Source organism: Anomalospiza imberbis, chromosome 23 (genome assembly GCF_031753505.1).
Source record: "Anomalospiza imberbis isolate Cuckoo-Finch-1a 21T00152 chromosome 23, ASM3175350v1, whole genome shotgun sequence".
Taxonomy (NCBI): domain Eukaryota; kingdom Metazoa; phylum Chordata; class Aves; order Passeriformes; family Viduidae; genus Anomalospiza; species Anomalospiza imberbis.
This window is the reverse complement of record NC_089703.1, coordinates 2,229,056-2,252,754: the sequence shown is the minus strand read 5'-3', so window position 1 is coordinate 2,252,754 and position 23,699 is coordinate 2,229,056. Positions and strand designations below refer to the sequence as shown.

The window sequence follows — 23,699 nt, the reverse complement described above, 5'->3', positions numbered from 1 at the left end:
CATCCCCTGCTCTGGCACCAGCACTTGGACAGAAGAGAATTCCTTGCTTTTCCAGGAATGGCTGGGTCCTTTCCCACTCTGAGTTAGCTTTGAACATGCCTGCATTTTATAGTATCATAGGGGAGAGAAGTGGAATTCATTTTTAAAACCATTTTGATTAATGTTTTAGTTTCCACTTCACCCTTCAGTCAAGGGTAGTTGTGTTTAACAGATTACAAACTCTTCAGATAAAATGTAGTAATAAATAGGTTGGATTTAATGGCTGTGAATTGAGCCAGGTCAGTAGGTTTATTTATCCAGGAAAACACACCTAAACCCTGGCAGAAATGCAGCATAAAATTGTGTCTGACCCTTCCCAGCAGGTGTGACCTGACCGTGCTCCCACATCCAACAAAAAACTGCAGAGCCTCTTTCTCACTCCAATTCCTTCAAGGCTGCAGCCACTCCAGCTTGGAGCATGAAACATGTATTAACCCTCAATAATTTATTAACTCTAGACGCAGTTTATAAATGTACAGTTCATTTAAAATGTCACTGCATCTTCCTTCCAGTGCACACAGGCTGCTGAAGTGTTTTGTTGGATGGTGCCTCTAATGTTTTCCCTTCTATTTCAAGTAAAACTTGGGCTTACCTGGAAATTACTCCATTTTGGCATCGTTGTGCCCATTTTACTCATTAACACAATAATTAATAGGACAGATTGTTGTCACCTGTTGTTGGGAGCCTTCGCTGTTTGTGAGGTATTTTTCAATTAATGGGTAAAAAATACAACTCTCATGGAATCACAGAATGTTTTGGGTTGGAGAGTTGAAAGATCACCCGTTCCCACCCCCTGCCATGGGTAGGGACACCTCCCACTATCCCAGGTTGCTCCAAGCCCCCTCCAACCTGGCCTTGGGCACTTCCACGGATCCAGGGGCAGCCACAGCTGCTCTGGGCAGCCTGTGCCAGGGGCCTGCCCACCCTCACAGGGAGGAATTTCTTTGTTACGTCTAATCTAAAGCTCTCGCACCATTTCAAAGGCAAACAGAGTCCCTGTGTTATAAAATTCAGTATTCCATGTATAAAATGGATGCTGTAGAGCATTGCTTTTCCATATATTCTCTAGGAAGCATTGGCTGTTCTGTCCACTCCGGGTAGTTGTGTTTGTGCGTCTCTGAAATTCAGTTAATTTTGGTTGTGGGTACAGCTGTAAGACACAGAGTGAACAGTCCTGCAGGGCTTGGGGGGTGGTTTTCTCCTGCAGTGAAGCCCTCGAGTCCCTTTTCTAAGCTTTGAGCGGGTTTTTGTTTGGCAGTCGTGGGAGCACGGGCAGGGAGAAGAATGACAAACCTCTGCCACCTTCCCTGTCCCGGCCCAACACCTTCCTCCGGGGCAGCAGCAGCAAGGAGCTGCTGCTGGACAACCAGGCCCAGGAGGAGCAGCGCAGGGAGATGCTGGAGACGGTGAAGCAGCTGACAGGAGGCATGGAGATGGACAGGAACAGCACCGAGGCCGAGAGGAACAAAGCCAAGGAACCCGGTAACGGCTGCTCTGTGCTCGGGGAGTTCTGAATGTGTGGGAAGGCACAAGGGAGAGCCTGTCAGGAGCTGTGACAGGTGTCTGTGCAGGGCACTGTCAGGCTGCTGCAGCTGGGATGCACCTCCCAGAGCTGGGGTGACCCAGCTGAGTCAGGCAGGCCTGGACCTTACCGCTCTCTGCAGCCCCTCCGTAGGATCCAGTGGGGCTGAAAGGCTGCAGGTGCCAGCACCAGCACCACCCCATGGCATTGTCTGCCCTGTTTTGTCCTGTCACTGTCCCACTGGCTTCTGCACACAAAGTCCCCCAAATCAGTGTCAGTTCTTCAGGAATGCTTTTTCAGTGCCCAGTAAAGCCATATCTTCCCTTTTCAAGCATTCCCCAGGGTCAGGGCAGGGGTTTGGGTCTGGGACAGATGGTGCACAGCAGCTTTTTAGCACTGTGTTGTTGCCAACCCTCCTTCCAAGCCAGCCCTGGTGCAGCAGGATGGTGGCACCCACCAGGGTGACGCATTTGTCACCCTGTCGGTCCTGCAGCTCCTGCTTTTCCCTCCTGCCAGCCTGGGCTGATCTGTTAGTGAGAAAATGGGAAAATTAGGGTGATGTTCCCAGTGGACAGAACCTTTATAGTAAGGACAGCTCTTTCCCTGGGAAACATCTGGAAACTGCTGCAGTGAGGGAAACACCTCGACTGCCACAGCACAGCACAGGCTAATCCTGAAGCTTCGGGATGTTGCAGACAGTCCCTGGGGAGCAGGGTTTTGGGATATGACTGGGAGATTGCCTTGGGCTGCTGCCCATCACAGTCAGCACATTTTAACTTTGCTGCAACAGCTCCCATTCAATTATTTAATGTTCGTGCAGAGCTTTGAAGGTGTTCAACCTGTGCCACTGCCAGCTGTGATCCTGCAAGGTCAAGTTCCAGAAATACTGGGAGTTCATATGGGGGAAAGGTAGCCAGGAAAAAATCCCAGAATCCCAGCATGGCTTGAGTTGGAAGGAACCTTAAGGCTCATCCAGTTCCAGCCCCCTGCTGTGGGCAGACACCTTCCACCTATCCCAGGTTGCTCTAAGCCCCATCAAAGAACTACCCTGTGCCTGAGGGTAGGACACCCCTGCCCTAGTGACTTCTGTTCTCAGAATGTCATCTCTAAAATACTGATTTTCCTTTTCCAAACATTTTTTGTTGTTGTATTTCCACCAGCCAAGCCAGAAGTTCCCCCAGCTCCAGTGCAAGAAAAGCCTTCACTATCAGAAGAGGAAATAGAGAGAAAATGCAAATCTATCATTGATGAGTTCTTGCATATTAATGATTTTAAGGTAAGCAAGATGAAAACCTCACTTAACAGACAGCTCTGAGGGGCAGCAGTGATTTCTCTCCAGGATGTGTCTCTGTGAGCACCCAGCCCACACAGAGGCAGTGGGGCCAGAAAGAACCCAGCAGCAGCAGCCGCTCCAGGGGCACTTTCAGGACAGTTGTCTCCCAAGCTTGTTTTCTGCCCTGCTGGTAATAGGAAATACAGCCCAGCCTGTGTGTTTTAAGTAGCAAGATGGATGTGTATCTGTCATGAATCACTGAGCAGCTCCATAATACCAGCAATTTTGGAAGCAGGAAAGCTAGTGGGAAAATAAACAGAGGTTTTCATTTAGTTATCAAAGCATGTGCTGTTCTGATCTGGAGGCAGATAAAGCAATACTAAATATTGAACAAACCACTCCAGAGGATTTTTAATAAACATTGGAAATTACTGAGCGGCTGTCATCACTTCCTAGTTAAAAGGTTGAAATTTTGTTTCCCTTGTAAATGGGTTTTTTAGCTCGTCCAAGGAGTTTTCAATAAGTGTTACACTGGCTGCAAAGCTGCTTCATTTGATCTTTCACTGAAATAAATTTTCAAACCTGCCAAGTTTGAAATGGCAGCACTTGGGAGTTGCTGGTTTGGCACCCTAAAAGCAGAGTTGCTGCTTCCATTTCAGTGGACTTCCAATTAATAATTGGAAAGAGGAATATTCTCATGATGGATTGTTTAGAGTTCACATCTAGTTATTGGGATAAATTATTAAATACTTGGTTTGGAGAGGAAAAGCCTTGCTGATTGGCAGTGAGCTGGCCCAGGACCCAGGGGCTGGGGAGCCAAGGAGTCTCTGCTCTTTTTCCTGCTTAGGATGGACTCCAAAGGCTCCCGATGAAGGGGCCACTTCGCTTCCCTGTTTGCAAATACAGCAATGTGTTTCTGTGGCTGGCTGGAAATGGAGCTGAATTGCATTAGACAGGGCAGGGCTGGTTAAAAGTTGTTTGCATCAGGAATTACTTGGTACTGGGGGATTCTTGGTGCTCTTCAGGTGCAGCAAAGCTCTGACTGCTTAAACTCGTGTTCCTGCAGCCACCCGTGAGTGAGTTCCTGCTCTGTAGAGCAGAGGAATGGCACTTTGCAGGTGTTTGGTCCTCAGAGTCTGACCTGACCATGAGCTCAAACTGCTGAGCTGTGACCCTGGTGACAGCAGGGTCGGCCAGCAGGGTTCCCTGTGTGTCCCAGGACAGCAGGATCCTGTGATGACCTCCAACCTGAGCACGCAGGCCGGGACCACCGGGGCTCCTGACCTGCAGGAAAAAGCCTAGAGGGCCTGAGGAAACACATCTGGGGCTGCCAGGTCTTGGTAGCTCAAGGCACAACTGGTCACAGAGCAGGTGCCTGTGCTCAGGAAGGCCACTGAGATCAGTGGGCTGGACCCAGAAGGTCACTGGAAGGTCCTTGTGATGGCAGTGAAGATTTTTGATGTGGGACTTTGAGAGCTGCTCTCAATGTCTCTGTTTTCTTTGTTTAGGTTGCAAAATGCTTAAGTCAGAAAGTGGGAGTTTTAGAAAGGGCAAATCTTCCTCCACGTGCTCCCCAGCTATTTTCAGCTCCTTGATGGGCTCTGGGTTTGTAACACAGGCATTTGTGCCAGATCAGATGAGTTACAAATCTGATCTGCTACCCTTTTTTTGACTTGGCTTGATGTTCGTTCGATGCAGTAATAGGTGTTTTGGTGGCATCCAGAAGATAACTCCTGCCATTTCACCAAGCAGCCCTGGAATATGATTGTGTATTTTAAAAATTGTTACCTGAGTGGTATAAATTCCATGATTGCTATTATTGTTATTATTATGTGATGAGGTTTGACAGCCTAATTCCGCACTTTGCCTGGCAGCCTCGCTAAGTACTCATTTCACCAAAATTCCCCGGTGTTACAGTAGGAAATACTCTTGTGCCACATGTTTGCTGCTTTTCAGTGGAGAGTGACTGCTGTGTGTCGTTCCACAGGAGGCCATGCAGTGTGTGGAGGAGCTGAGTGCCCAGAACCTGCTGCCTGTGTTCGTGCGCGTGGGCGTGGAGTCCACGCTGGAGCGGAGTCAGATCACCAGGGATCACATGGGCCAGTTGTTACATCAGCTGGTGCACTCGGGAAAGCTGAGCAAGCAGGATTTCTTCAAGGGGTTGGTATTCTGCACAGAGAATCCACAGATTCTTTTCCTCAGTGCTTCTTGCAAATGGATGCTGTGCTGTGGAGAAATGATCTCCCACCTTGTTTTGGTGTCCTGCCCTCTCCACACATTCCTTTGGAAGGACTGTATCATTTGGGTGTATTTATAAGGCATATTACTATCGTAATATATTTTTAAGTGTTTCAGATGCTTTAGTGAACATAAATATGTTCATATTTATATCATATCAGCTTTTATTTTGAAGCAGGTCTCTAGGTGTCTGTTTGAACGTGTGTGTTCAGATCCCTGTTCTGTGCTGCACTTCTCCCTGTTTGCCTTTTGCAAAACCATGAATGTAACTGGAAGAGGAGGCAGTCAGAATCCTTCACACAACATCAGTACCTGGCAGCTCTGAGCTCCTGTGCACCCAGAGCCTCAGCCACTCTCCCAGTGGGAAGAAGGCTTCACCCACACCATGCCACTTCCCAGGACACCTCAGCCGGAGCGGCCGAACCCTCGAGGGGCTGAAGAGGAGAACATGCAGCAGATGGCTTGGACCTGCCTCAAGAGACCTGAGTTTCAGCTGCTGGCTCATTTCAGCTCCCTGAGTTTTGTGTTCCCAGCCTGGTGTCCAGTCCTAAAACAATCCCTGTTCCCCTGGAGGTCCCTGGTGGCACTCAGTCCTCGCTGGGGTGCAGCGCAGGAGGGATAAAACAGGGATAGGCACAAATGCAGCAGTGAAGGAGCAGATGAAGTATACTGAGTTTCTGAGGAGTTGGCTCTGTCTGGCTTTAATCTGAGTCCCTGTCATTGTGGTACCATCGACTGCTCCGCCAGGAAACTCCCTGCACCCGTGTCTGTCCCTGAACTTCTTCCAGCTCACAGGAAAGGTTTAGGCAGCCTGAGCTCAAAGCTGTATGGAACAGCTGAAACAATCTAAATCCACAGGGAATACTCTTGTGTCCACACAGCACTGATGGTCAGAGGGATTCGTTTGAGGTGATACATATCCAAAATGTGTTGTGATTAAAGCTGTTCTCGAGCTTCCTGGAGTTTGGATAAGTGGATCTCGATGAAATATTGGGATCTGTGCTCTGAATGTGAATAAACAATGCGAAACAACTCCTGAAGATGATGGAAAGGGCAAGTGGTGTTCAGTGGGTGCTGAGGAGAACACCAGAAACTCCCTCATCTACAGACACAGGAGAAGTATAATGAGGGAACACAGGATGAACACTGGTCACAGCCCATGGCTGGGGAGATGCACAACAGGAAAACAATTTCTTGCAGAAAGGCTGGAGGATGCAAAGAACGAAGCAAAGGAGATGGTTTCTGGTTTGAAACATGAGAGAAAATGTGGATTTATAGTCACTAAACAGGACACTGGACTTTTCAAGGTTTTCAGGGAGAAACAAACCGTGATAGAAATGGCAAGAGAGCAGAAAAATTACCATTTCCCAGGCATGGGAAGGGAAGCCACCTGCCAGGGTTTGATGGGAAAGAAGAGTTTTGAGCCATTCTGGAAAGTGTATCACTGGGGAGCAGTCCTGTAATTCCTGCTGCAGTTAGAAACTCTCCTCTGCTGAACTGAGCTCTTACAGACATTTCACTGTTTACCTTACATTTGGAATTCTGTTAGGAATCCCCCTTCTCTAAATGTTTGGATATTTTTAAGGTTTCATTTACTTGATGGTTTATATATACAGACAAAAAAGCTTTTTAGTTTTATAGATGTTACTGTTTAGCAAGTGATTGGGTACTGGGATATAAGAATGATTATAACTGGAGGTTTCCTGGATGTGTCTGTTGGATCTGCAAAAGGTGGTGTGTTTTCCACATATTCTCTTTGTCACTGCATGGAGAAATTCAGTCGTGGCAGTTTGGAAGTACCAAAAGCATAAAATGTCAATAGGTTTTTTGTTACCTTGGTGATTCTCCTCACTCCTCTCTCTCTTCACTCCTCTTTTATGTCACAAAATATTTTTAAAGTGCAGATTTCTTTGAAGCAAATGTCTCCAATTAAATTTGATTTAATACTTGGTGTGTTTTCCTCCTTCCAAAGTTTTTCCGAGACCCTGGAGATGGCGGATGACATGGCCATAGATATACCCCATATCTGGTTGTACCTGGCTGAGTTGGTGACCCCCATGTTAAAAGAAGGAGGAATCTCTATGAGAGAACTTATACAGTAAGTGATGCTTTCCCAGCTGTGCCTGTAGTGTTTTCTCAGCGTGGTTCCCGTCAGTAGGTGAAGGATGAGCAGTGCTGGAGGCTCAGCTCCCCCAGGAGAGCTGTTGCTCATCCTTAGGGGCCCACACCAGCCTGAGAGCTGTGCTGGGAAGGGAGCTTGGTGCTTTCACCCTCGGAGAAGGGTTTTATCTATAAGTCTGCTATTTGTTTCAGCTGAGCTTCAAAATACCCCAGTGCTGTAGAGTGGAGAGGTTTGGGAGCACAGAGGCTCTGGGAATTAGACTTGCAGAGAGTGAAGTATTGCAGAGGGGCTGCGTGGCTCAGAGGGTAACAAAAGGAGGGCTGGGTTAGGTGGGATATTTGGAATAAATTACCCCCTGTGAGGGTGAGCTGGACTAGGTGGGATATTTGGAATAAACTCCCCCCACTGTGAGGGCGGGCAGGCCCTGGCACAGGGTGCCCAGAGCAGCTGGGGCTGCCCCTGGATCCCTGGAGGTGTCCAAGGCCAGGTTGGACAGGGCTTGGAGCAGCCTGGCATAGTAGAAGGTGTCCCTGGCCAAACTATGGGATTCCATTTCTCTACCACCTGGGCACTGCCTTGAAGGGGCACAAAACCTTGTCTGCAAGACCAGAAACCATTTCCTAGACCAGAATTCCTGTATTTTCTGTATCTCCTTACATATTTGGGGATTAACTGAGCCAGTTAAATGGTTCTTATTTCTATTACCAGTACATTAAGAAAATAACAGTCTTTTCCAAGTCTACCCAAGTGCAGCATCCCACAAAAATGTGTGGATTTGACATAAATATAACATATTTTTGGATGTAAAATTCAAGTCTTTGTAATCAGCCCTGTTGTGACAAGGTCACTGCATCACTAAGTGTTTTATCAACAGTGCTGGATTAATCAAATCCTTCCTCCCTGGCAGAAGTTAAAGGTGATTTCCTGCCTCAGTTTGATCCCTACCCGTGGATTTGCATTCCAAATACGAATTATAACGGGGAAAACGCCTGTTTTTCTTTCATTCTAGAGAATTTAGCAAACCCTTGCTTCCTGTGGGAAGAGCCGGTGTCTTGCTTGCTGAAATCTTGCACCTTCTATGCAAACAAATGGTGAGTGCCCCGTGCTCCTGTCCTCCAGAGGGAGGAGTGGATGCAGCGCCCGTGTTCATGCATGAAACCTTCACCATTCCCACGTGAGGACATTTAGGGATGGGCCAGCCAGTCCAGATAATTTAGGAAACCTGCCTCGCACCCCCAGTTTCCAACCAAGCCTTACAAGGTTCCAAAAAGTTGAGTTAACTTTTTGTTTTCTCATCACTTTTCCCTTTTGCAGGTACCTTTGCACCTGGCTTCTCCCAGAAGCTTAGAGTGCTGAAATACTGCAAGAGGGACATGCTCAAGGGATTTCTGGGCTGACCAGAAGCAGCAAGTGCCGGGAATCTTGCGAGAGAACTGTTCTTGCAGACCGGAGAGGTTCTCAGGGTTCGGATAAGCTCCCGATGGCCTCAGACTGCTGTGTGCTTATCCAAACTAAACCTGCCGACTCTTGAGGTTCACCCAGCACTGGGGTAGTGACACCTCCTCACCCCGTGACTCCGAGAGCTCTCTTTCACACCTCACAGCTGCGTGTCCAACCAGTTTGGTGGTTTCCCTATAACTCATCTCCATTTTTGTCAATTTTTTTTTTTTTTTTTTGATCCAGCTGAATCCTGCACTTTGGATAGTGTCTATTTCCAACCCTGTAAAATCCCTCACTTGCCTTTTTTTTTTTTTTTTCCAAGCATGCATTCAAGTATGAATGTTCCAGGAGCATTTCAGTCCAACAGTGCAAAGAGTGGCTTTTTACTTATTTATTTATTTATTTTATTTAGTCTTGTGCTTGTTTGGACAGTTGACTTCTGTTTTTTTTTTTTTAAACTATTCTGTGAAAGAAAAGCTGCTGTGCTCTGGGTGTGGAAGCACAGCCTTGGGTCTCTGTTTCTGCCACAGCTTTCTGATCAGATCTTGTCCAGGCCAAGACTTGGACTCTGGTATTTCAGTGTAACATCAGCCATCTAATCCAGATCTTGGTGGATCAGAGCAGGAACTATGCACAGTTGGCTCTTAACAACCTGTATTGTAAACTGAAAATTGTGATCTGCTTTGTAAACTTCAAATCAGGCAGCATTTCTCAGCTTGACTTAGGTACTCAGTGATCTCCTGTGAGCAGGTGCTGTAAGGTGAAACTCTGGCAAAGCATTTGGGTGAAAAGAGCCGGTTGTGCTCAGCATTTTTATTCTTGTCAGAACTGTGTGTGTCAGAACTGTGCTCTCTGAGGCAGGAGGCTCAAAGGTCAGTGTGACATTAGAGGCTGCAAAAGGCTGAACTGTCTGTGCTCAGAGGCACTGCTCTCAAGGTTTGCATGAACTCTAGGAACTGAAGAGAGAATTTGGGATTATGTGCCTGAATTTGAGGCTTGGTCTCTGCGCAGGAAACAGCTGTGTAAATGAGGAGTTTTCTCTAAGGAGCAGTTTGCCAGAGCCTTACTGTCAAGGCAAGGGAGTGTGAGTGACGGAGAAAGCAGGAGAAGGGTCTGAGTCAGCCGTGGGAAGGTGCCCTGTTCCACGTGTCACTGCTCCTGGGTGACCTCGGAGCTCGCTGCGAACCCCCCGTGTCACTTCTGCCTTGCCCATTGCCCGTCACGAGGCGTTGCCCACCTGAGAAGATGTGCGTTCCCGGGGGGATTGCACATGTGGTTTCTCTTGCACGGGGTCTCCAGATGCTCTCACTCATTGCCGGCCGTTTGTTGGGTGGCTGAACTGTCCTTTATTCCTCCTGACACAGCTGCACCATTCCGGCCCCTGTGAGTTCCCAGAGTGTCCCTCAGCTCTTTAAATGGACAAACTGCTTGTGTTTCAGAGCCATAAGAAAGTGGGAGCCTTATGGAGGGAGTCTGGCCTCAGTTGGAAGGACTACTTGCCCGAAGGGGAGGATGTACATACCTTTCTCATGGAACAGGTGAGTTCAGATAATTTCTTTGATCATCCCATTTCTTCATCCTCTTCCGTCCCATTCGTATGTGCAGTTGGAATATGGGGTGAAGTGTCTCCACGTTGGGGTAGATTTCAGCACTACCTGAAAGTACAGGGAGGAAAGCCTGTCCCTGCTGCTCCCAGACACACATCTCCAGTCACTTGGCTTCCTCTAGGAGACCTGTTTCTCCAGCTGGGAAAAAACATTCAGTAATGACTTTTGGAGCAAGGGCAGACAATTGCAGAAGGGTCACAATTAATGGTAGGAGTTATTCACTCATCCCACCTTGGATTATGATCCTGGAGGGAGCCAGGACTGATGGAGGCACCTCACCTCTTGCTGGTGAAGCTCCCTTTGGAGCTTTGAGTGATCCGCTGCCCTGTTCTGGCACTTTGGGATTGCTGCAGGAAATTAAATTACTACCATGGCCTGGGCCTTGCTGAGGGGACTGCAGCTCTTCTGTCACAGTTTTCAAGGAATTGGGGCATTGCCTGCAATTCCTTTGAGCCAGTGCCAGCTCTGGTTGTTGCATTCCAGCCCCTGTAGCTCCAGCCAGGCAACACACACTTGATTTTGTGCTCTGCTGTGCAGGGCTGGAGCTGCCTGAGGTGCCTCCTTGTCTTTGCTGGATAATGGAGTTCCCATGTGTTTGTAAAATGCTTCCTAACCTTTGGAACAGGGAAAGTTGATATTGTAACAATAACTGAGCAGCTGAAAGATGCCAGGAATCAGAATTAAATGCAGTTTCCTGCTTCAATCCGGTGTAATTCAGGCTAGGAAAGTACATTTCACTAATTCTCATCATCACGTGTGGTGTTGCAGAAGTTGGAGTTCACGGAGTCTGACTGTTCCAGTTCCTCAGAAGCACTTTCAGAGAAAGAACTGTCTGCAGAAGAGCTGAACAAGCAGCTGGAAAAACTCATTGTTGAGGACAAGGCGAATGATGAACAAATCTTTGATTGGGTAGAGGTACAAAGAGATTTTCACCCTCCCTGCAGACTGTTTAACTGCTTTTGTAAATACGTTCTGGTCTGAACATGTCAGGGTAGGGAACACTGCGAGGATTTGGTCTGTGCAATCAACACTTCCAAAGAATTAAAATCTAAAATATAATCAGTATTTAAGAGTGAGTTTCAGGAAGGAAGGCTTTTAGCCATATTAACTGTGTAGCCTTTTAAATACTGTAGACTTTCTGACCCTGAATATCCTGCTTCTGACACTTAGTACATTTTAGACGTACACTGCTACATAGTTTCTTCATAAAATAGGGAAGAGAAGTTTCTCACTACATTTTTCCAACGTGACCTCTCCAAATTTCCCACTGTAAAAACACCCTGGGCAATCACTGAGAGCACCTTTCCCAGTGGACTGGGCCAGGCACTGGAAGAGAAAATTAAAATAAAGAAAAAAAAGAGGAAAAGGCCTGTCAACCCTCTGGTCTTTGCTCTCAGTCTCTGGCTGCCTTCTTTAACTCAGATGTTTAGTGTCTGAAATTATACTCAACCGATGCATTTACATCCGTGCTTATACTAAATCTTGGTCAGCTTCAGTTCAGTTATTTCTATGGCAGAGCAATGTGTTAAAAATGTCATTTTTCCACTGCTGTTAGAGGAGTTGAGAGTGGAATGAAAGCAGCACTGAAAATCTGGGATCACCCACCGGCTCTCTGGAGCCTTGGACAGTTTCCACAGCCATTCCCTGAATTTCTTTCACAAAGCAAACAATCTCCACCCAAGGAGCACGCCGTAAAGTTTGTTGGAAAAGCCTAAAACTCTTTGAGACTGTGTGAGGGCGTTGCAGGAGCCCAGCGTGGCTGGTTTGGTTCTGCAGGCAGACAGCTCCTTGCAGGAGGCGCTCAGTGGATCCCATGGGAGCTGGAGTTGCCTGCTGATGTCCCTGAGGGAGTTCCAAGGAGGGAGTGGGGAAGCCGAGTGTTGCAGGGGTGAGCTGGGCTTGTGCCACAGCTGCAGCTGAGCCTGGACTTGCTGCCAGCTTCAGCACTGGAGTTTTGCAGTCCTGCAGCGCCGTGTTTTTAACTGGCCCCTTTACTCTTGATTCCAGGCTAATCTAGATGAAAGCCAGATGAGCTCACCTACATTCCTTAGAGCTTTAATGACAGCAGTTTGTAAAGCAGCTATTATAGGTGAGTAACTTGCAGTGTAAACACCACACAAACCAAACCTGCAAAGAATTATTTGGTATTTTTGAGGTTTATATCATATTTCCTTGGCCAAGGCTATGTTTTGTCACACACTGAGGCTTTTCCATCATTTGGAATTGTGCCCAAGAGCAGGGTGTCCCTTCCCCACGTGGCAGCCGGGCGCTTTGCCAGGTATGGTGTTCCTGAGGTGACCCTGGTGTGTCCCAGTGACCTTGTGTGAGCAGGGGTCTCAGACAGTGTGGGAAATGCCAGGTTGTTTGTTGATTTTCTTAACAAAGGTGGAAATGACTGAGATCATCATTAAAGGAATTAACTTATCCACTCCTGTGTCAGCAAAGATGCGTGGGCACCCCCGCGTGGGCTGTGGGACAAAGCCAGTCTGGGGCTCAGGCTTGGAAGAGTTTTATATCCAAAGTTTCAGTTTTATGTGGATTGTCTGACTGTACAGCTGGAAACACAGGGAAGGGAGGGCTCTCAACTCACACACGTGAGCCTCAGACCCTCAGGGGGGTTGAGTAAAGCACTGCAGCCAGAAACATCTGCTCAATTTACTTGGTTTTCTTTAGCTTTACTGTTGGCATCTGGCACAACAAAAAGTGGTGCTTGTAAAGGGTCTGGTTCTGCTCTGAGCTGTGATCTGGGGGAGAGAACGGAGGGGAGGGACAGGCCAGCTCCTTCCTCTCTCTGGGAGCAGAACCTTGCTCGTGCCACCTAGTGTTAACAGAGACACGACACAGGACTTCATTCCCAATGCCTAAGGGTTCCCTGTTGTGTAAGGAAAATCATCCTCTGGTTTAAATTTTGACCTTGCCTCTGAGTTTTTTTCTTTTGTTTTCAAAATATCACTTAATTGGGTTGCATGATGTACGTGAAAGCTGCTGAATAATTCATCCTTGTGGCTGATGGACTTCTAATGCATATTTTTGTGCATTCACTATTTCCTATATCATGTGCAACGTATGATTCTGTTTCTGCCCTGGTATTTTTAGAAAAAAAAAGAATTCTCTAAAAACCTTCTAACCTTCTAAATGCCTTTGGAGACACAATTTGCACTGCAAAGCAAGGTTGTGCTGTTTCTGTGTGTATTAGAACTGGGGTCACTGCAGGCAGTGTACTTGAGGAACTGTAAGGACCAAACTTCCAGAAATAGCCATTAACCAAAAATACTTCCTGTTGCTTCTCATCCTCCTTTTCTCTCCACTCTACTCTGTGTTTGTGATTGCTCTTTGCATTAGTAAAGGCAGTCAAGGACCTGTCCCTGTTGCCGTGTGCCAGGCTGACCCTGCTTTCTCCTGTTCCCCTCAGCGGACTCTTCTAGCTTCCGAGTGGACACTGCTGTTATCAAACAGAGAGTGCCCATCTTACTCAAGTACCTGGACTCAGACACAGAGAAGGAACTACAAGCACTTTATGCACTACAAGCATCAATAGTAAAACTTGATCAACCTCCTAGTAAGTGTTGCCTCCGTGCTGGGGATTTGAGCCCGCATAAGGGCAGGGGGGTTCTGTGGGAGACAGGAAGAAGATGTACTTTTCCTTACCTTTGTAGGTAGCAGATGAGAGAAGCTGGTGTGGGTGGGTTCAGCTTGTCCTGATCCCAGATTTTATGAGCAGCTCAGGTTCCCAAATGCTTGGCCAGAGGCCGGCTCTTCTTGTGGTTGCTCCTGTGAGCAGCCACAGAGAAGGAAGGACAAACCTGTTGATAAAAAGAGAGCAAAAAAAGAGCAGTAAAAAGTAATCTGTTGAGTTTGCAGTACCTGGGCATGTGAGAGCATGGGTGTTGTTATTGCATTGCTACTCCAGATGTCTGTGGGCTTGGAGGCAATAAAATGAGTTGGTCAACTGATGAGTTTTGTCCCAGAGATGCTACAGAAAACCCTTGTGGGACAAGAGGCAAGGGAGTAACCAAAGAAACAGGGATTCCCAGGGAATCTGCAGCACAAAATCCAGGAGTCCCTCAAAACATTCAACATGATCATCCTTAGTGCACTTTATGACATTAGTTGGGCATTATCTCTCCTGATGAGCCACAAAAATCTGGGGTTGGAGGGAATCCAGATGTGTTTTGCAGAGGAGATGGGCTGCTGTGGGTCCTGCTTGCCAGCCAATCTCCAGATAACATATTCCCACAGCTGCTTTCCCAGCTTTCCCTCTTCTCTGACAGTGTCAGAGGGGTCGGTTTCCCCCTCACCCGAGTGTGAGCAGCCAGAAGCAATAACTGAGTAAGAGCCCTGTGCTTTCCTTGTCTCTCCATCTCCCGTGGCAAGAGGTCGCGTTAATCCCCTTATCTGCAGCCGCCTCTGTGCGCAGCAGAGCTGACAGATGTTCCCTGCCTTTATTCCATTACTGCAGATTTGTTGCGGATGTTTTTTGATTGCCTGTATGACGAGGAGGTCATTTCGGAGGATGCCTTCTACAAGTGGGAAAGCAGCAAGGACCCAGCGGAGCAGAACGGGAAAGGAGTAGCGCTAAAATCTGTCACGGCGTTCTTCACGTGGCTACGGGAGGCCGAAGAGGAGTCAGAGGATAATTAAAACTTAAAATACAGATTTAAAACAAACAAACAAAAAAGAAACAATTTAAGTATTTTTTTAAAAAGTTTCACGTCTTCGCCAATCACAGTGCAGCAAGGCCAATTCTCTCTCGCAGACCCCCCTTGCCCCACACACGCACGAGTGGGAGAGGTAAAACCCGATAAACACCGAGGTGATCATGGAGGCAAAAAGGTACTTGAAAACAAACCCACAAAAGTAAACTTCAAACCTGAGGGCGGGAGCACTAAACCAAAATACATGTATTATTTATAGAAAATATTTTCTGTTTTAATCTTTTTCTTTTCTTTTTAAACAAGGACTCGTACTTAGGAAAACACACGGCAAAACAAATCTGTTTAGCAAAAACAAAAACAAGTTGAAAACTTCTAATTTATTATTTTAAGGACTGCAAATGCCAGTGTAATTTTTAAATTTGCAGTTTCTGTAAACAAATTGTATAATAGAACAAAAGCAGAGAAATAAATTTCCCTCCCCTTCATACGCACCTCAGTTTTGTTTCAAAGCATGATAAATCAACAAAACTTTGAAGGGGGTTGGGGTGAGCTAGATGAGGACAAGATCAATTTTTTTTTTATTGTCATCAGATTTTTCTGCCTGCCTCTCAGCTTGCTTCAGAAATTTAAAAAGAAAATAGTAATCAAACCATACATAACCTTGGATCGGAAGGAAAATGCATTTGAGAAAACCGCTGAGGACCAGAGTGCTCCGAAAATAACTCATTGAAAACCGTGCTACCCCGGGGAAAAAAGTACTAGTGATACTTTGAGAACCTTTAGAGCAACTTTAAGGCTTGTAAATACATAGAACAAATATTTAAAAAAAAAAAAAAAAAAAAAAAAGAAAGAAATTGACTCAATACTATTTCTTTTCACTTTCAAAATATAAAGAACAAAATAAAGACAAACATTGCAAGTTTAAAAGAAAGTAAAACGACTTCTCCTTTGACAGCTGCTGAATGTGTGCACCATCCTGAGCGGTGCTGGCTTCCTTGGCATGCCGTAGGTCCTCGGGCTCAAATTGTGTACATATAGTGTGTGTCTGTATGTGTGACTACCAAAAATGAAGGGTGAGAGCAATTGTTGTTTAAAAAAAAAGGAAAAAACGAAAGAAGGGGATGCTGTTGTGCCGAGAAACTCCCTGGCCAAGGAGCAGCCAGTGGCTGCGGGGCCCAGCGGGAGCAGTCGGTTCCCGAGGCTGGGACGTGGCCTCAGGGCAGACGGTGCCCGACCCCAGCTGGGTTTCTCCAGCCGTGTCTCGTGTGACTTGGATCAGTGGCATCATCCGGGGACTTGTGACCCTGGCAGCTCCGGAGGCCGCAGCTGTGAGAGCCGAGATCCGACCGCCCAGCGCCAGGGAAGGGTGCAGGACGGAGGAGCGGCGCTGCCCGCCCGCTCCGAGTGCTGGGGCCAGCGCGGCCGGGGCACGGCCGCAGCCCTGGGAGCCCTTCCCGTGCCCAGCGGGACCCGGGCTGCTGCTCCAGACCCAGCTGCTGCTGAGGACAGTGTGTCTGCAGCCACCCAAGGTGACCCGCTGGCTCTCACTGTGAGAAGCACCTGCCATCAAGGACTCTGCAAAGCTGGGGAAGCCCTGAAATGTGGTTTGTGAACTGTGGGCCATGGACCGTGAGTAACCTGTGGAGCATTTGCTGGGGGTGTCTGCAGCACTGACTGCTCACATGATGCTGTCTTTTTCTTTCCAGCTGCTAAATCACTTCTTAAAAAAAAAAAAAGCAACAACAACAACAAAACCCAACAACAAAAAGAAACAAAAAAAAAAAAGGGAAGAAAGGCTGCAAATACATTACTTTCCTAATCTTACTTTTACATGTAAACAATTGCTGTACTTGCCTGAGGATGTGATTTGATCACCACGGGGAAGGGAGGAGGTGCCTGGTTGTGGCCAGAGGGGAGAGGTCCATGAGACACTTTCCCTGTTAAAACGTGTTCCACCCCATGAATCTGAGCTAGAGAATCCATGGCCTAAAACACTAGAGCATTGTTTGGTTATTTTTTTTTTTTTTTAGTAACAATAAAACACTTCTCTCTGAAGTTTTGTTAAAAAAAAAAAAAAAGAAAAAAAAATATTCTCACCGTTACTGTATGCTCATGTATCTGCATGTACCACATCCAGTGGTGCCTCAGCGTTGGGCCCAGAGGTTTGGATGGGCTCTCAAGGTCTCCAAAAGGTCTGTCCCCACGGAACCCCCACCCACCAGGGCTCCAGGGGTGTCTGTTACACCTCTGCAGAAGGTCCTGTGGGTATTCTTCTTCCAAAAGGCATTTTTTTGAGCGGTACATGGTGGTTTGTAGCAGTTCAATTGTTGAATTAAATGAATGCCAGTTTGTATGTAAATAAGGGTAAATATTGCCAAGTCGGTGTGGGCAAATGATGGAATTCCTCTCAGGGTGGGCAGTGGCAGAGCCTGCTGGGAACATGAGTGTGCAACAGCAGAGCCATGCAAGGACGGATTTCTCTCTCACTGCCTTGGATTGGAAAGGACAGACTTGCTGCAGAGCCTGTGAATAACCCAGTGAATCCAGTGTGTCAGGGCTGGGAAGTCTGTCTGGGGAGCTTGAACCTTCTGGCTGAAAGAGCTGGAAAACCACTGGCTGGAGGGAATGGGAATTGCCAGCAGGTGGGTAGAGGTGAGGTGAGAAAATCTTTCCCCTTTTTGTTAGAGCCTTTAATGACATTCCAGGGGGTGAGAACTTGCCCTGTTAGTGTCCTGTAAAGGCCAGGAAGGGTCTTCTCAGAGATTTTCATGAGGGGTTTTTCAGAATCACCCAAAGCTGGGTTTGCAGCATGGCAGGTTTTGGCTTCTCTGAAGTCAAATCAGTTCAGATGCACACTGGATGCTGTGAGCAGTTTATGCACAAGGCCTCGAGGTTTCCAGCTGTGGCTGTGTCACCTGAAGTTTCAGCTTCCCAACAAAGTCACTGCAAGGAGCAGAACTCCTGACTCCTTCCTCTGCTCCTCTTGTGATCTTTGCCGTGCATTTACTGCACCCAGTTGCTTTCCAGTTTCCTTCTAGATCAGCACAGGTTTGCAGGTGGTTGTGGCTCCTCAGGATGCGGCTCATGAAAGATCTTTGGAACCAGTTTATTGTGAAGGGTGTTAAAATACAAAAAACTTGTAAGATATATGAAATAGAAAAGGGAATTACTAATTAAAACAGATTCCCGTGGAATGCGATTTGCAGGAGCCTCATTCTGTGTAAGTGAGATGAGCTGTGGTCACTGGCCCAGCGTTACAGCAAAGCCTCAGCAGGGAGGGCAGCAGGTTTACACCAAGAATACTGCAGGTTATGCTGAGGTTTTTTCTCCTACTCTTGAAACACACCTTGTGTGCAGGCTCCTGAATGTGGCAGGGGATTAACACAGCTCAGCATGGAAGAGTGGCATTAGAACCATTTCTGCTGCTGGGAACCCTTCTTTTCCCAAGGCTGGGGCACTGTCAGAAGCACAGGCAAGTAGATGCATTGCTGACATCCCTCTATTACTGAGAATGTCCCCTAACCTGAAGCCACCAAACAGCACATTTTCAGGCCAGGTGTCTGCCTAAGGCTGGTTTCTTTCTAGGAAAGGGTTTTCAGAATGAGGTCAGCCATTTCTGGGAATGAGGTCAGGAAATACACTGTTCCTAGATGCTGTGCTCTCAGCTTATGTCAACATGTTCAGGTTTTACCTTATTTTCCAAAAAAGCCTCAGGTCCAGGAGCAGATCTTGGTGTATGGAAGTGTCTTTTCATAGATTCCTAGAATATGCTGGGTTGGAAGGGACCCATCAGGATGATGGAGTCCAGCTTCTGAGTTTTATTTTGCCTGGGATCAGCCCTCCCTGGTGCAGGATGGTGCAGGATGTGATAGGCCACGTGGCAGGAGAGGCTCAGGAGAAGGGATTCCTCTGCAGGGATGGTCTTTAGTGTGCACAAGGCAGGTTTAATCCAGTAGTAACTTAGAGCAGTTGTTGCTGTGACCCACAGAGCTCTTCTTTCAACCCATTTTTACTGATAAAGGAGAAACAGGGTCAAACAAAAGTCCCCTTAACTTGCTAAGCATTCTGAAAACATTTAAAGACAAATGCAGATTTTGGTATCTCATTGCCAGAGGGTGGCTGTGGTTGTTCTGCTGCATTTGGTCCCATTATGAGTTTTTGGTAGATGCCCCTGGCTGCTTTGTCAGAAGTGTCCTGGGCAGAGCAGAGAAGCTGTTAGCTAGGCCTGTATGCTTGATTTCTTCCACAGATTTTAGAGGGTTTAAGTTTGGGGGCAGGAAGCTCAAAATCAGACCTCTCCAGAATGCTTTTGTGCCCTTAGATCCAACAGCCCTGGCCCTGAGGCACTGAACCACCTGTAGGAGAGCTGGCTGCTGGCTGCAGGTCATATGTGAGGGTGAGATGCTGCGTGGTTGGAGTTGGGCCAGGAATGCTGCGCTCTAACCTGGGGGTGAATCCACTGGGAAGTGTTTGGGCTGGCAAGTGCTCTGAGCTCCTGCTTCTCCCAGTCAGGCTGGGAACTGGAACTCGGCCTTTCTGCTCTTTGGGAGGTGTTGGCCTGGAAGCTGCCAGCTGAGCAGTATCTGAAGCCAAGCAGCACCAGCAGGAGCCTGAGCTCTTCACACACCACTGGCTTTTCATGAGGTGCCAGCCCCGAGGTTTGCACAAGGCCCCACATGCTGACAGAAACTCCAGGTTTGTTGTGCCTGGGGCCATGTGCAACCTGCAACAACTGTAAGGTGGAGCCTGGGGACCATGAGGCTTCAGCCCAGAGGATCCTGCTTGGCTGTCCTCGGATAGACAACCTGGTTTCCATTGGAGGAAAACCAGCAATGGGCAAAGAACAGCAGCAAAAGATTGATTAACTCAGCTTCCAGCAGCGTGACTAAATCACAGTATCTGAGGAAACCTGAGGTTGTCTACCCTTCTGCTTTTCAAGGGGCTCCATTTGCCACCTTTGATGAGGTATTGTGAAGCTGTTGTTTGCTGAAATAACTCCTACTTCTTTAAATGCTGCTGTAGGGATGCTGACTGTGAAAAGCTTTGTCATGTGGCACCAGCTTCTCTTTCTCGTTTCCAGCTGCTAAATTGTGCTGAAACGGCAACAGGAATAAAACCAGCTCCCACTCCATTCAGTCCTTTCCATAGGGGAATTTGTCCAAGTTGCTGGCCCAGCTGCAGGGATGGATATGCTGTGGTTGCAAATGGGAAAGGAGAGTAGGCGTGAGGAAGGCAGTGGATGCTGTTGGTAGGGAAATGTCAATGTTACTGAGTGAGGGGAGAGCTCTTGGCTGTCCTGTTGCAGCCCCCTGCAAGAATGAATGGCAGATGTTACCATAAGAGTTTTACTAAGCTCCCAGGGTACAAAGCATTAGTGAGTGGGGAGCAAAGCCCTGTTAGAAGTGGTTTATCACAGCATTTTGGAGAACAGCTGGAAAGGAGCTGCAAAGATCATCTTGGCAGATGCAGCTGGTGCATTCAGGTCTCACCTGTGAAGGAAAATGGGTCATTTCAGCACTGCAGGGTGAGCTGTTCTGAAATAACACCTGATGCAAATGTTCTGTGACATTACAGATGGCATGGAGTGAATAATCCATTGGTGCTGGCCATTTCCCACTTGTGTGAGAGTGTAGGGAATCACTCCCATGAAGGGAGCAGGCACTCGGGACCACCACTGCACGAATTCATGGACATGGACTCAGTCCCAGCTCTGTCCTGCCCGGGGTGTTCTCATACACCAGGATCATAAACACAGGGAATTTCACTCATCCCTGCAAAACGGGAGTTGAGTGTTTTATCTTTCTCCAAGGAAATGCATCTGATTCTCCCAGCCTCCTGCAGCATCACAAGGTGGATGTTCTGAGCAGAAGCCTGAGCTGCAGCTGAGACATCGTGAAGAAAAGCCAATTGACAAGATTTTCCACAGAGCAACAAGTGAGCCAGCTCCAGAGCTCTTCCAGCAAAAGCCATCACAAAAAAGCTTTAAATTCCTGCTCAGTTGTCTTCCCAGCAAGGCTCACAGGTATGGCATTGCTCTTGTACGCCGCAGAGGCCGCAGTCCAGCCAGGCTGCTTATGGCAGGGGTGTGCAGTGCACATGAGGCAGCCAAAAAGGAGCTTTTGTGGCTGCAAAACCATTCCAGCCAGAAGATCTGGCAGCAAGTTACTGCCTGTCCAGGTGAGGGGAGCAGCCCCTGCTGCGGCTGGTTTTCATCCAAAACACTGTTTGGTTCAGAGTTAAGGAAATTCTCACTGCCAGATCTCTTAACTGTGGGGATATGTGGCTTTGGGAGAGCTGTCCCTGTGTGCAGTGTTGAGTTGGTGGCCTTCAGCTGCTCCTTGCTTAGTGAAGGTGTCACTTCATGTGCCTGCTTTGGGTAAAATCAGTCATTACTGTAATGCCAAAAGTAGTGTAGAAAAAGAATCACAACTTCCAGCCCCTGATCCTCCAGTGATGACAGCACCCAGGATCTATCTCAAATTAGGGTGTTTCCAGAAAAGCAGCAGCCTGTGGAGGCTGCTCAGTCCATAACATTTTCCTGCTCCAAATTCCTGTTGGCTCCAGCGGTGTTTCTATTCTACACTTGCTCCAGAATGAAATCAACTTCAGTGTGTTTAAGTGTGTTTTTATTCACTTGCTAGATCTGATGTAAAAAATGGGTTGTTTGCTTTGAAAATGCATAGAGGAATGGGATACCCCTTGGAAAGGGGGAAATGATAAAGAAAAGACAAGGAAGTAGAACCTTAAGGGTAAGTGTGAGAGAGGCAGCAAGGGAGACCAGCTGAGAGATGGTGAAGAGTGACACTGGGAAAAGTATGGAGAACTAATTATTAGGAAGCTGATAAGAAATAAAGAAATCAAAAGTAATATCTTGAAAGTCATGAAGAGGCAGAGAATATGCATTTTGGGGTTGAAAGCAGAAAATGAGTGATTTTTGCATAGAATTAAAGAAGCTACAGGGATGACAGTAAGACTGCAGCTGAAAAAAAGTAAAGATGACTTGGAAGAGAATTGTGAGTTGTTCTGGTGATCATTAGAGATGTCTTTGGTGAAGTGAATCAGCAACAAAGTGGAAAATTCCAGTTTAAAGGACTAAAAGTGCCTATTTCTACAGGACATGTAAAAGGGAAAAAAATTCTCTCAATAAGTAAAGTAGAACTAAAAAAGCAGCTCAGGCATAGAGACAAGAATTATGTGTGTCTGCAGGAAGGGTGACACCACCATGTGACAGCTCCTTGTGTAATGCTTATTTTGCCATGGGCAGAAAGCCTCTGGAAGTTTGTGTGTGGCTCAGCAAGTGAGAGACCTACATGAATTAAATGTTTGGTTCAGTGATGGTTATGGGATTGTTGTGCTTGGCATCATTCCCTGTGCAGATACACAGGGTCGAGCTGAAGAGAGCAGCGACCATCCCCTCATGGCTGGGCACAGAACCAAAACAACCCCCTTAGATACATATTCAGGCTTAATGAGATCTGAAGGTAAAGACCTTCTCAGGGAATACTGGATTGTGTGTATATATGATATTAGATTTGATTTTCAAAGCACAAGAAGCTGAAGAAGCAGCAGCAGAACATGGAGTTTTAGGGATGAAAGAGCAGAGTGACAGGGAAGAGCTTCCCAGTCTGGTGGTGACTAGACATGGGCTGGGCTGGAAAAAAGACTCAAATTCTCCCTGAGCCAGGTAGACTGCAGGTCAGAAGGGGATAAAAGGCTTCCTAATATAAATGTAAAAGCTGAGGTAAAAGTGGAAAGGCAGAAAATCGACAAAAACTTGGGGTGACAACACCAGAGGCAAGGCCTGAATGTATTCAGAGCTGAAGTTTGGAGCTGCAGGTCAACGTTGAAACATTTGGCAACAGAGACACAGCAGGATGGAGAATGTATTGGCAGAAGATGATTTCAGCAGGTGCACAGTTTGACAGAGGTAGTAAAGGTAATAATCATGTGGCAGATAGATGTTAAGCCTCACAGAAGGGTGCTTATTAAATTCAAAAGTCTTCACTTTAAATAAAAAATGTGGCAAACTGGGGGAAATGTGAGTTGGTATAGGGTAAAAAAGTCAACACAATAACCCTTGGAATGAAGTTTCCATGGGCAGATTTAAAACATAATTCAAAACTGTATCTAAATCAGAAACACAAGAGGTTCCATGTTTCTAGGACAAGAACAACAAGTGGCATTGCTCTGGACGCTGGGTGGAAACAGTAAAACCCTTGAGTGCAAATTGTACAGTGACTCCTTGGGAACAAAAGCAACGTGTCTGGATGATCTGCAAGCAGCACAGCCCAAGCCCAAAGCTGTGGGGAGGCTCAGGAGAGCTCTAAGGGACAGCAAGGTGGAAGCAAATGAAATTATTTTCAAGGAAAAAAACAGCTGGAATCTTACTAGTCCATGCCACCTGCAGGCAAGAAAGGTATTGAGAAGGCTTAGGACTTATTAACAGTGCTCAGTACTTACCAAAAGTGAATCCTTATTAGAAATATTCCTGACAGTGATGGTGCTTGACACCATCACACATAACTCTGGCAGCAGCTCCCTGCTGCAGTCTGATTCCCTGGCCATGGATTTCCCTGTTCCTTCCTCCTGTGCTGGCTCTGAGCTCCCCACTGCTTCATTCCCGTGGGAACAGGAAAAGGGACACACATGACACAAACCTGCCCAAAAAGCGGAGCAGAGGAGACAGAGCAGTGGGTTGTGGTCCCGCAGTGTGGCTGTAAGGAATGTGAAGGGTCTGCTTTTCCCCTCTGGGATGGATTTGGAGGTAAAAACCAGAGAAGGAGACAACAACAGCTTTTCTCCT

General features: G+C 47.1%; 1 protein-coding gene and 1 long non-coding RNA gene across 22 annotated transcripts in view; one reads left to right on the top strand and one right to left on the bottom strand.

Annotated features, from left to right (window-relative positions):
• The window catches only part of EIF4G3 (eukaryotic translation initiation factor 4 gamma 3), a 143,799-nt gene extending 128,049 nt beyond the window's left edge, over nucleotides 1-15,750 (top strand). For 18 of the 20 annotated variants that reach the window (XM_068171832.1, XM_068171831.1, XM_068171830.1 and 15 more), the window contains 10 exons: nucleotides 1,298-1,521; nucleotides 2,722-2,837; nucleotides 4,822-4,994; nucleotides 7,045-7,170; nucleotides 8,204-8,285; nucleotides 10,074-10,172; nucleotides 11,010-11,156; nucleotides 12,249-12,330; nucleotides 13,654-13,800; nucleotides 14,701-15,750. In XM_068171832.1, coding sequence (XP_068027933.1) covers nucleotides 1,298-1,521; nucleotides 2,722-2,837; nucleotides 4,822-4,994; nucleotides 7,045-7,170; nucleotides 8,204-8,285; nucleotides 10,074-10,172; nucleotides 11,010-11,156; nucleotides 12,249-12,330; nucleotides 13,654-13,800; nucleotides 14,701-14,882 — 1,378 coding nt within the window. In that variant the 3' untranslated portion in view covers nucleotides 14,883-15,750. Of the gene's footprint in view, nucleotides 1-1,297; nucleotides 1,522-2,721; nucleotides 2,838-4,821; nucleotides 4,995-7,044; nucleotides 7,171-8,203; nucleotides 8,286-8,508; nucleotides 8,727-10,073; nucleotides 10,173-11,009; nucleotides 11,157-12,248; nucleotides 12,331-13,653; nucleotides 13,801-14,700 lie in introns of those variants that run through there. The other 2 variants (XR_010993537.1, XR_010993538.1) reach the window with 2 other exon arrangements.
• Nucleotides 7,965-20,592, bottom strand: LOC137461962 (uncharacterized). 2 transcript variants are annotated; one of them, XR_010993542.1, is made up of 3 exons: nucleotides 16,751-20,592; nucleotides 13,890-14,846; nucleotides 7,965-12,368 (listed from the first exon to the last, which is right to left on the bottom strand). It is a non-coding gene; the product is annotated as an uncharacterized lncRNA (long non-coding RNA). The 2 variants fall into 2 exon arrangements; XR_010993541.1 differs by having other exon boundaries at nucleotides 7,965-10,379.
• Between the last annotated feature and the right edge of the window lie 3,107 nt (nucleotides 20,593-23,699).